We start from the raw sequence: 13,057 nt of genomic DNA on the forward strand, positions 1-13,057 counted from the left end.
AATGTGGAAATATATGGAATATTGTGCTTCTTGTGGGTAACTCTCTATGTTGTCTTTCATGATTTCCATGACAACAGCTGAGCAGATAGACAGCACGGGGGGTTAAAAAAAATTGACTTTTCCCTACATATAGGCATATGTTAACATATATTTGTATTATAATACTGATTTAACCTATGGGTGTATTATTTTGTTAGAGTTGGCTGCTTAATTTGCCAAAACGCGACAGGCAGCAAAGTATGAGTGCATGTTTATCAGTTAAGTAAATGGCGATGTATACCATTTTATGACTCCACTTATTCTCAAAATACAAAATAAATATGGATAAATGCCAATAAGATTGCCCAAAAAAATATATGGATAAATACAGATGGAAATGTTAAAACAAAATACCATAAAACTGGGAACCCTACCCATAATTTTCCCTAAAGGGTGGTTTTCCCTGCAGCCCAAGGAACTTGGATCCAGGGGGAGGGTGCTTCATTGCCCTCTGAGCACTAGTAGTGATGTGTTAGTTTCTGTTTGGCAGCGGGTGCAGCACACCCCAGGTCCAGCTCCAACAGCACTGGACCATGGTCAGCTATTTTACCCTCCCCTGTGCTACAGTCCCTCGGTAGGTCTAGCAAGGAGCAGTTCACAAGAAAATGGTCTATTCTGGAGCAGGTCCCATGTATGCAGGATATGAACGTGTGTTCCCAGTCACAAGGGTGATCTAGGCACCAGGGGTCCTGCAGGTCATGTCCCATGACATGAACACCCAGTTCTGGGCATTGACCTTATCTAAGGCTCTCTACCCATCTAAATATGGATCAAGCGTAAAGTTTCAGTCCCAATGTATGATGGTCTTGAGAGCGACAAACTCTGTCAAGACTCTGGAGAGGGAGGAAAAGAAAGCGGTCCTGTACTGATCTGGGGCAGAGGGAGATCCCACTGCTAGTGAGCGATCTGCTGGTCATCCAGGTTTTCTGCATTGTGGGGGGCTATGCTGCACCTCTAAGGGGATGTAGAAAACCCAGACGAGTCAGGAGTCGGACGAGTATCTCTGATGGTACTGCTGCGAACAGCTCTCCCCATCCAATCCCACTGTGGCTTGTCCCATTCCAGAGCTGAAAAATTGGTTTTTCTTGCAGTGGGCTGCGTCAGGGATTTTGTGGCAATGTATGCAAGAGTCTTTTTACACTTAATATAGTGAGTGAAACCACTGACATTAATGGACCAATAACGCTGAAACTTAGGCTGAGATTGAAGGGGCATCAGGAAGAACTGTTCAGAAACCAAACCTAACTGTGTCGGTTGTTATTTTAGTTTAATTTGCGCTCTAGCCTCAAACCATGAACAGAATTGGGAGGTTATCATTTTTTGCCCTGCGTTTAAATAATATCCAGCAGATAGCGCTTGTTCCTCACATATTTTCATCATTTTTGGTCGGTTAGAACAAAGGAAAGGAGACATAGAAAGCATCTCCCTGCTAGACTGTGCGAGTCCTGCCAGCCGCATACATGCCAACAGTTTAGAAGAGGAAAGTGGGAGATTTAGAGAAAAAGTAAAACCCCCCTCTGACTGCTATTGAAATAGAGGAAATTTGAGGCGAGGGACACAAAATTCAAGCCGTGATTTCCTGAAGGAACCGGGATTTTCATATCTGTATCAGGTCTATTGGCATTCATTCAATCATTAATCATCTTACAGCATATCAGGGGTGTAACGCAGACTCCTGTAGAGCCCCCAACCTTTCAGCCTCCCCTCCACCCAAACCTTCCCAGGATCCCCCTTAAAGCCCAAGACCAATTAATATTTATGAGATGTGGGAGATTTAGGGACCCCTCATCACATCTCACAGAGAGGCCCCATCATTTTGTGTTACGCCACTGTGGCATTTACAGCGGCATATTTAAGAGCCCCTAGCGCAACCTTAGTGCTGCCATAGCGTAATTTGTTCTATGCTAGGGTGGCGATAAAGTGGCATTTCTTCTGCGCCGTATTTACAAAGTGGTGGCATGCCTGCATTAGTAACCCCTTACTCCACATTCTGCCTGCGCCAGGCATAACGTATGGAAAGGGGGGTGTTCCGGTGCTAGGAGACTCGCAAAAAGCGCAGTGAAATTTACAGATTATACTGCACCATTTGTGGCACCATTTTTAATGCCTGCTCAGAGCAGGTGATAAAATTATTCTCCCATAGTAACCTATGGGCCTCCTTGCACTTTGCTGCACTAGTGTCAACTTTTTTGATGCTAGTGTAGCAAAGCGCAAAATAGCATCAAAACTTTTGACGCTATTTTGCAAACGGCCGCCATGGTGAGCCGTATTATAAATACAGCACAACCATGATGTTGCCAAGCTCCGGTGCAATGTGTTTTCGCCTCACTACACGGATTTAGGTTTTACCATTTAGTAACCTTTCAGCAGTCCTATGACATCTGTGAGTATGGTTTTTGTCTTAAAATAGAACGTTTTCAAAGTAACAGGGAGAAAGGTGTGATGCTCGATTCTTTCCAGCGGGATGACGAGTTGCGTACTATGACAAGAAACGTAATGATGTAGATTTGATTGTCTTTGGAGGCGGGTCCCCACTAGATCTTGCTGTGCATGTGGGAGTGTTTGTGAGTAGACTTCTAAATGCCCATGGTGGGGTCCTTACCACATCTGGTGAGTAGCATTTCAATCACGCCGATGGCCTCAGACTCAGCTGTATGTAGTGTGTATACAACTAGTTTAACACACAGAACAAGGAGGGCATAGTTTTAGTAGTAGTAGTATTCTTTGTAACAGTAAGGAGGCTGACAAGCTAGAGGTGGTAGTAGTTGTAACTAGTGCTAGCAGCAGGAGTAATACTACATTTGTTACACTGGTGCCAATCCCAGAAACCCTAGTTATAGTAGGATAAATAGCAGGTGATAGCAGTACTAGTATTTACAGAAATAGCAGTTTAGTAGCTGTATCAGTATCCATAGTAATAAGGATACAATTATCAGAACTGACATGACTACTATAAAAGTAATATAACTAATAACAGCAGTATGATTAGTTGTTCGAGTTAGAGGTGCCTTACTTCTACTAATGGTTGCGCTAAAATAATACCAGTTACAAGTCACTATTGATCGTAACTGTATCAGGGATAACAGCTACACAATTAAATGTGAAACTGGTACTGATGGCATAAATAATGGGCTATAGATGATTTATCCAACTAGAATACTTAAATGTTTCAAAAGCAATGTAATACAATAGGTAAAAAGAGCTAGCAAACATGTAAAACGTTAAACAAACCATGCACCTTTGGCTCCTGAATCTCTGCAAAATCTGATGTCATTCAACACTTTGGGGCCATTCCTGAATATTGTATCTTCAGATTCATCACTCTCTTCTGGGATCAAAACATTCTCCTCTAGTTGAAGGAACATTATCTCTTCCTGAATGGTCCAACTTTAGAGATCCTTGAGAAGGAAGATAGACTCAAGAACATGCTACACTTCAACTAACAACAAGCCCTGGAGAAGGCATCTCCAAAATCTCAGAGGAAAGAAGTTTGAGGTGACTTTGACTTTGATCTCTCCTGTCCCACAGATCAATGCAATGAAGATTATAATGTACAGGAGGGTAATGACATGCCTGTAATTCAATCACTGGGTGGAAATCCTGGGGCCAAGTCAGTGTTTTGACATGTGAATTAAGTGGTTCATTTAGGGACAGATGTACATAACTTTGGATTTTTGGTGTCCTAATAGCAAATTTTTGCGATTTGCTATTAGAAAATCACAAACAACTATGTACACAGTGTGTTTTATGCTGTTAGTGATTCTCAGTGGGTCACAATTGACCTAGCTAATTACATATCATGAGGCGGATTTCAATTTGCAACCCATTGGGAATCGCTAAAAACACAGGAATGGTGGCCTACTGGGGACAGAAGACCACCATGTCTGTGTTACTGTTAAATAAAGCAATGTTTTTTGTGTTTTTAAATGCAGCCCGTTTTCCTTAAAGGAAAACAGAACGCATTTGAAAAACAAAAATGAACATTTTTCTTTCCATTTTTTAAGTGTAGACAGTGGTACGTGGGACCACTGCCTGCTCTTTAAAAAATGCTTGCTCCCATATTCCCAAAGGGGAAGAGATTCCTCGGGAGCCCTTCCCTTTTGTGAATGGGCTACCATCAACTTTAGGTTAGTGGTAAACTGCAAATGTTTTGCAACCTCAGTTCAGTCACAAAATATTATTACATCCCATTGCGAGTTGCAATTCAGTAATAGGTTACCAAATCGCAAAATAGGGTTTGTACATATAAAAAAAGCTTTTTTGCAGCGGCAAACAGCCGTTTCTGCAAATCAGGCCGTTTGTGAGCACAAAAGCTATGTACATTTGGCCCTAATTGACTGTTGCCCATTCATTTTTTTAATTAATATTATTTATTGCTTTTATGAGCTTTACTTTTTAATAGCTTTACTTTTAATTTATCTTGATTTATGCCCCATGTCTCAATGCAAATGCGGGAATGCCTCTTTGAGGTTGCATTAGAACTACAAGTGCGCTGGCAGGATGTGTACTGCACAAGCATCTGCAGCCCCTTCTGTAATATCAAAGTATCCCAAGGGTTCCAAAAGTGTGTGCACACGTCCGTTGTGCCCTGTGTCACTTAATAATACACCGTCAGGTGGTCAAGAATGTCTGTCATTATTATTTTTTATTGAAAATGCTTTCCGGAGCTCATCTCAAATGTGGGCTCCTTTCATCCCTCCCAGTCTTTCCTGCCTTCTGGGTGAAGAAGCATCCGCTCAAGCCTGGACCAGTTTAACAAAGCACTCTCGCTTCATTTAACCTCTCACACCCTTGCTTATTTACATGCCTTTGTGATACATCTATTAGTGAACACTAAAGACTGGACCATAAAATTGTTGATACCTTTACTTTTCCTTGGCAGGGGCAGATTACTAACAATAGGGATATTAGGAGCATAAGTTGTCTCCAAGGACATTCTCCTCCGGCACCTCGTCCAACAATACCAAGCAGTTCTCATGAGCCCAAGGAACTGTGTTTATGGTCTTTAGTATCAATAAACAGGCCCATCAATCTATCCTTCATCGAATCCACCGTAATATAACCCTGGTCCGGGAAGGGAGAGTATGAAAACACCGAGCTACCCAATGAACGAGAGCTGAAACATAATACAATTGATAATCTGGTTTCTCAAGGCCACTCTGTGAATATCAGAACATCATGTCAAGGTGAGAAGTATGGCACACAATTCTTTGAATATTTTGTTGGCCAGCTGCACTTAACTTTTGACAAAGTTTGAAAACATTTCTGGAAATGCCCCTATCTTTGCCTATGCTATTCTCTTTACTGCCAAAAGGGGGAGCAGTTTAACAATATTGCCGTCTATAATATAAGAGTTGGTTCTGTCTATTTGGATTCGCAGATTTTGGTACATATGTTGCTTCCACTGAAGGGAAGGGCCAGGAGAGGATGTAGCACTTATGTCTGTGCCAGGTCTGAGTTGGAAGACACAGGATCTAGTCCCATTCACTTTCAGACCAGGCATGGCCCCAAACTGCTCAGATATCTATTGAAAGTTTCTGCCCCCCCATGGACGCGCTGCATGTGCATAAAAGGCCATCAACACACACTGGCCTAGTTTGCACAGTGCCAGGCATACGAGTGCCCCTGCGATCATAACACCACACCAAACTCATCGTGGCCTAGGTCAAAATCAGTGTGGAATATATGGGCAATCCATAACAATTAAATAACTATAATTTAAAAAAAATCTTATTCCTTAAACTTTTGAGAAAAATGAGAGGATACTTCTGATAAATAAGTGAACTTCCTGGGTTCTAGCATTTGTACAAATAGTAGTGTGGTGAGTGGTAGAAAATGTTCTAGGGAAAGACGAGGGATGGGGGGCAGTTAAAATCATCGTTGGTCCCGGCAGCCAGGTGTTTGGGAAGTCCTTCGAATGTGAAAAAAAATCCACAATTTAGCATGTACCTTGAAACAATATAAATGATGGTTGCCCATGTATTTAACACCACTGAAATGATGAAGGGTGACACCATTTATAATGAAATCTGTAGTCATTTATTCCAGTTAAGGATCAAATAAAACAACCCATCCAACACAAGCCTTCTCTCCCTCTGCTTCCTCACCAACTGCCAGATCCCTTGGTTACCATCACTAGGATCTCCTAGTGACAGTTGCCAGGTTCCGTAAGCAAGTTCTATTTACAGAATGCCACACATCTCCCTTCTTTCATCAACAAAAGAAAGCATGAAATATAACAACAATGAAAAGTATCAGACTATAAATAAGAACTTTTAACATAAAAACACCTAAAATTAGGAAACATAAGCACTAAACAAAGTCATCTAAAATTTTAGGTCGCTTGATAATTCTTGAAGACTTCCTTGGTGAAAAATGATCGTCAACAAAACCATGTTTTCCCTCTACATCATCACTCACAGATTTACCTTCCCCACAAGCAGACTTCACTTTGACCACTCTTCCAACATTCCATACTTTGTGATCCTCAGTTCTTACAGCATTACCCAGAACTTTCTTAACTACAAGTGGTCTAGAGAATTTTGAATGTTCTTTTGAAAGACCAAACCGAGGATTCTTTACCTTGACAAGATCACCTACTTGAATCACCACTTTCTTGACTGCTCTGCACTTATCAAATCTAATCTTCCTGTCAGAAATATTTTTTGTTTCTTTTAAACATTTCAGCTTATCATTACATACCGTTTCAGATTTCGAACCCACCTTGTCATTTACCCATGAAGGGCACACCAATGTGTTTGGTTTTCTCCTTCTGAACAACTCAAAAGGTGAAATGCCTGTAACAGAATGAGGGGTCAACCGATAAATCCTGATTTTACATGACACTTCCTCTTTCCAACATTTATTATTCGCCAAAGCAAATTGAATGGTTTCTTTTAACACTCTATTTAACCTCTCTACCATTCCATTGGTTTCGGGATGATAAAGAGACGTTTTCTTATGCTTAATGCCTCTTTCACTCAAGAAGCGTTCCATGTCTTGTGAGACCAATTGTACACCATTGTCAGTCAGAATAGAGGAAGGAAACCCTTCTCTATCGAAAATTTCATTAAGAAAACTTATTACATCGCGTGTCTCAACAGAGGTAGTGATTTTGAATTCGGGCCACCTTGAATACATATCCATCAATACAATAATATATTTATCAGAGCCCGAATATCTAATTGGACCCAAAATGTCCAACAAAATTTCTTGCCAAGGTTCTTTCGGTAGCTCCCTCACTTTCATGGGTTGAGTTCTACAAGTTAAAGTCTTGTCCGCATTGTAACACTCCACACACTCCCTAACACATCTTTCAATTGATAAATCCATACCTGGCCACCAGTACATGAGTCTTAACCTCTCTTTTGTTTTGGAAATACCAGGATGACTCTCATGAGCCATGGAGATTAATTAATCTCTCAACTTCTTTGGAGGAATAAGCCTCGTTCCCCTCAATAAAAAATCACCCTGAGTTGATAATTCATCTCTGACTCTCCAAAAACCGCATAACTGTTGATCATTCTTCTCAGTACCATCCCAACCACCTCTGACTTTGTTAATAATTTTCTGTACAACTTCATCATCTAACAACTTCAATATCCAGTCACTTTCTTTAATTATACCATCCCTGATCATGCACACATCAAAGTCGTCTCTACAATCCATGGAGATATCATCAGACTCCATATCGTCATTTACCAACCTCGAACAACAGTCTGCAAGGTTGTTTTCAATCCCAGGTATGTACTGAACACCAAACGTAAATTCCTGCAAGGCTACTACCCATTTTCTGATTCTACCAGAAACAGCATCTAACCCTTTTTTTTCCAAGATTTGTTTTAATGGTTTATGGTCCGTTCTTACCATGAAATTGCTACCCCAAACAAATTTCCTTAGTTTGTTCACTGCCCAAAATACAGCCAACGCCTCCTTTTCTATAACAGAATAGTTTAATTCTGCTCCTTTCAAGGACCTTGATAAAAAAAGTATTGTCCTTTCGACACCACCATGTGTTTGTATCAAGACAGCCCCAAGTCCTTTGGCGCTAGCATCCAACATTATTACTGTATGCTGTCCCGGTTCAAAACTATTTAAGCTAGCAGCAGATTTCAAACTATGTTTTAATGAGACAAATTCCTTTTCACACTCATCACTCCAGTCAAAAGTGACACCTTTCTTCACTAACTCTCTCATACAAACAGTCTTATCTGCAAAATGATCCACAAATTTCCTGTAGAACTCAGCCATGCCAAGAAATCTCACTACCTCATCTTTTGAGGAAGGGCTGGAAAAATTAACAATGGTATCAACCAATTCCTTTTTGGGTTCAATACCCTTGGAAGAAATTTTGTGACCAAGATAATCAATTTCATGAAGATTAAATTTGCATTTTCCCACCTTTAAGGTCAAACCACTCTTTTCAAGTCTCTGGAGAACTCGGCGTACTCTCTCATTTTGTTCTTTCTCATCTCTACCATATACAAGAATTTCATCTTGGTATACTTTGATACCTTGCAGTCCTTCTAGCAGTCTTTCCATGGCACGTTGAAAAACAGCTGCAGCCGAAGCCAGGCCAAATGGCATGCGAACAAACTTATAACTGCCAAAAGGGGTGATGAATGCCGTCAAATCCTGAGAGTCTTCATGTAAAGTAATCTGGTGGTAGGCAGATGTTAAATCTATAGAAGAGAAACAATTTGCATTTCCTAATAAAGATAACATTTCATTAATGTTCGGCAAGGGATAATGATCCACCACAATACACTTATTCAATTCTCTCAAATCAATGCAAAGTCTAGGTTCGCCATTGGCCTTGACCGCCATGACCACTGGGGCCAACTACTCAGTGGCTTCCACTTCTTTGATAATGCCATCCTGCAAAAGTTTATCTATTTCCATTTTCATTTTCTCCTTGACCATTAAAGGTACACTTCTTACTTTGCTGACCACAGGTATGGTACCTTTCTTCATCTTAATTTTATGTATATAACCTCTCATACATCCAAGTCTGTTTTGAAACAGATGTGGAAATTCTTGTTCATATGATGGTCTCAGACTGATAACGTTGAAACACCCATTTTGTTCCACCGAATCAATGCACACATCATTTTTCAATCTTACAGATGGAGATTCATTGGGGTCAAGATACACCTTTAGATCTCTCTGGTGAAACCAACTAATAAGAGAATCACCTCTCATGGAAACATAGACCTTACCAACTATAACCCTATCTTTGAATTGGATTGAGCCAATAAAGTAACCTATTAACTTAATAGGTCTTCCACCATACCCTTTAGGTGAAATGTCAGGCTTGAAAAGCCTCACCGAAGCTCTGAGATGTTTTTCAAATAGAACTCTTGGAATAAGTGTAATTTTTGCTCCTGAATCAAACATCATGGGAATATTTACTCCCTCAATTTGTACCGACTCTATTGGACCACCGTTACCTTTTTTGACCTGTAAAACAAATTCTTCATGAAAATCATCATCTTCTAAACTTATTTCTTGAACCCTCTTTTTCTTTATGTCTACACTCCTACAACAGGAAGTAACATGTCCTTTCTTGCCACACTTTTTGCAAGAAGATTTCCAACCAACACAGCCTTTAAAGTTAGCATAATGACCAAGTTCTCCACACCTATAACACCTTCCCTGGAAATGTCCTTTCTCCTTATTGACTTCTGAACTTTCCTTGACCATTCTCTGAGATTTCATCCTCTCTTGTGAGTTCTTCTTATGACTAACAAGATGTACATCACACTCTCTTTCAGTAAAATTAGTCTTCCTAATTTCCTCGACACAAGCTGAACTATGTTCATGCATTTTAGCAATCACAATCACTTCACTAAAAGAAGGATTATCTTTATTCCAAAATGATTCTCTTGCTTTTTCAATACTACAGCCCAACATAAACTGGTCTCTTAACCTTTCCTCTTTATTACTACCAAAACTACACGATGACGCCAAGTTCCTGAGAACTGTGATGTATTCCTCTACAGATTCACCTGGCTGTTGAACTCTTTTGCCAAAGTGATACCTTTCTAGAACTGTGGAAACTTTAGGTAAATAATGCAAATCTAGTTTTTTGATACAAATCTCAAAATCATTGAGCTCACTCGCCTCATCAACGGAAAGTTCTGGAAGATTTTCAAAAACCTCCTGGCCCTCCGCCCCTAAACAGTGTAACAAAAGTGACATCTTGCGCTCAGCACTCAATGAAGTGCCACAAACCCTTGCATAATGCGCAAATACACCTTTCCACTTTTTCCAGGGAATCTGTGGCTCACCAGGAGAAGATAAAAAAAATGGGGGATAGGTTACATTCTGCATGGTGAAAGATATTATTAACAATGTATCAATATTTTTTTCCCAAACATGCAAATAGTATTAATCATTGAATTAGTATTTAGTGCATTACTGTCTTGTGCAGAAATATATTCATTCATAAAGGAACACAACACTCCAGCACAGTTTTCAAAATTACAGTTCCAGCACTAGTAGGTACAATTCAATCTTTTCCTTAGCGCAATTGCGCCACCTTCTGGTACTTAAAAAAAAAAAAAAAAACTTCTTGTGAAATCCAGGAAAGAAACGTCGAACGACTTTGTATAGAAGCGAAGCAGCTGTGTACAGAGAAGTGCGCGTAGTCCGACGCCGTTGAGAAACGGAATAGCTGACAAGCCTCACACGTTGACAAAATCGGCTCTCCGCAGCTCTGCTGTTCCATGGAGAATGGCAGCCTTCCCCACAGCCAGTGCAGCGCCTCGCAGTGAAACTGAAACCACCGATGTAAGATGGCGGCCGTAAATTGAAATGCCCGTGGAATCGCAAGTCAGTGTTTCTCACACAGGCTTGTTTCTTAATCCGTGGGCCACAACAGTGTAGATTCTGTTTGCGGCCACCAGAGGACAATCACAGAGACTCACCCCAAAGTATTTGTGTGTCGAATACCGGTAATTCAAGAGACATTCCGTTGTATTCCGGAGCAGTATTCACACCTCCTGGTGTTGCCGTTAATTTCATACCACCTCAAATTGTTGCCCAGCCCAAAGCTGCCAAAGTCCATCAAAACAGGTGAGCTTCACACAACTTAGCAGTGGTGTTGGGGTGTTGAGACTTCACTAGGATCACAAATGCCAATAGGTTCTTTCATCCTCGTCGCCAATGAAATGATGAAGGGTGACACCATTTATAATGAAATCTGTAGTCATTTATTCCAGTTAAGGATCAAATAAAACACCCCATCCAACACAAGCCTTCTCTCCCTCTGCTTCCTCACCAACTGCCAGATCCCTTGGTTACCATCACTAGGATCTCCTAGTGACAGTTGCCAGGTTCCGTAAGCAAGTTCTATATACAGAATGCCACAACCACGTTATTGAAACCCGTGAATTTCATAGAGGGATTATACATGCCCGTCTTTTGTGCGGGCCATTTATGTGTGCCTTCCTGTGCGTGTGTGCGCGCGTGCGTTCCTGAGTGCGCGTGTGTGTAATGGCAGAGATCCCGAGACCAGGGAAAGAAGCACTTCAAGCTACAGCAGCCAATAATCGGCGGGTAAATTTGCATAGTGAGGACGACCCCGCACAAATTCGATGGTTTAAAAAAGGCTCGAGAGAGGCCATCCCAAGAAGTTTCTGCTTCATGATTTAGACCTCTGCTGAGTGTGGCATCATGTCCTGGGCACTGCTTCTCCTCACTCTGATCCATTGCAAATGTAATGCATATGTACTAACATGTTTATCAAATGGATGACTTAAAATATGATTGTCTTCCAGGAAGATGTGGTTCTTTACTCTTAGTGACTGTTTTTATTTTTTCAGCTTCTTTTTCACAGTTTGTGGTGACTCAGGAGACCTCGGTGAATGTGTCTCCAGGAGGGACAGCCAAGCTCTCCTGCAGCCGCAGTGGTGGGTCGGTAACTGGTAGTAATTACCCATCCTGGTACCAGCAGAGGCCGGGTGATGTCCCTGTGTTGACTGTCTACAGCAGCAGCACCAGTAACAACAATGCCAGGCCCTCTGGAACCCCTGCCCGGTTCTCTGGGTCCATATCTGGGAGCTGCGCCTATTTAACTATAACTGGAGCAGAAGTTGGGGATGACGCTGTGTATCACTGCGCTCTGTATAGCAGTGGGATCTGCACAGTGACAAGATAGAAAGGAGAACTGAGACCAAAACCTCTCCTGCTTCCACTCACACCAGTTGGTCTTTGTTCGTATTTAATCTTGCTTCCTCATGTGTGTCGGTGCACACCGGAGCACGGACGCTCTAAGGCCCATATTTATACTTTTTGACGTAAAACTGTGCTAACGCAGTTTTGCTGCCAAAAAGCTTTGCGCTGATTAAAGCCATTATTTAACGCTTCTCGGGAGTCATATTTATAGTATATTAGGTGGCGCAAAAATTAGTTTAGAATAAAAATAAAATACGTTATCCATTGCGCCTTGTCATAAGGCAAAATGACATTAACGCCGGAAAAATGACTCTACCTGTTTTACGACACGTAAACATGTTGCAAAACAGAAATGCACAATTTTTACCCGCATTAGCATCAAATACAGACACTAACAGAGAAGAGAGGCAAAATGGAGCTAGCCCGGAGAGACCCCAGGGTGACCCCAATCAACCAGTAACCAGCCAGGAGGACACAGACAAGACCCAGGGGAGGGAGAAGAAAAAGATAAAGGGGGTCATTCTGACCCTGGCGGCCGGTGGCCGCCAGGGCCACCGACCACGGGAGCACCGCCAACAGGCTGGCGGTGCTCCCACGAGCATTCTGACCGCGGCAGTTCAGCCGCGGTCAGAAGCGGAAAGTCGGCGGTCTCCCGCCGACTTCCCGCTGCTCGGGGGAATCCTCCATGGCAGCGGAGCGCGCTCCGCCGCCATGGGGATTCTGACACCCCCTACCGCCATCCTGTTCCTGGTGGGTCTCCCGCCAGGAACAGGATGGCGGCAGGGGGTGCCGCGGGGCCCCTGGGGGCCCCTGCAGTGCCCATGCCAATGGCATGGGCACT

General features: G+C 42.0%; 1 gene segment (V, D, J or C); it reads left to right on the forward strand.

Annotated features, from left to right (window-relative positions):
* The first annotated feature begins 10,773 nt into the window (after positions 1–10,773).
* Positions 10,774–12,199, forward strand: LOC138265177 (immunoglobulin lambda variable 8-61-like). The segment is given in 2 exon segments: positions 10,774–10,830; positions 11,879–12,199. Coding segments are annotated over 2 exon segments (378 nt in total).
* Positions 12,200–13,057: the final 858 nt, after the last annotated feature.

This window comes from Pleurodeles waltl, chromosome 11 (genome assembly GCF_031143425.1).
Source record: "Pleurodeles waltl isolate 20211129_DDA chromosome 11, aPleWal1.hap1.20221129, whole genome shotgun sequence".
Taxonomy (NCBI): domain Eukaryota; kingdom Metazoa; phylum Chordata; class Amphibia; order Caudata; family Salamandridae; genus Pleurodeles; species Pleurodeles waltl.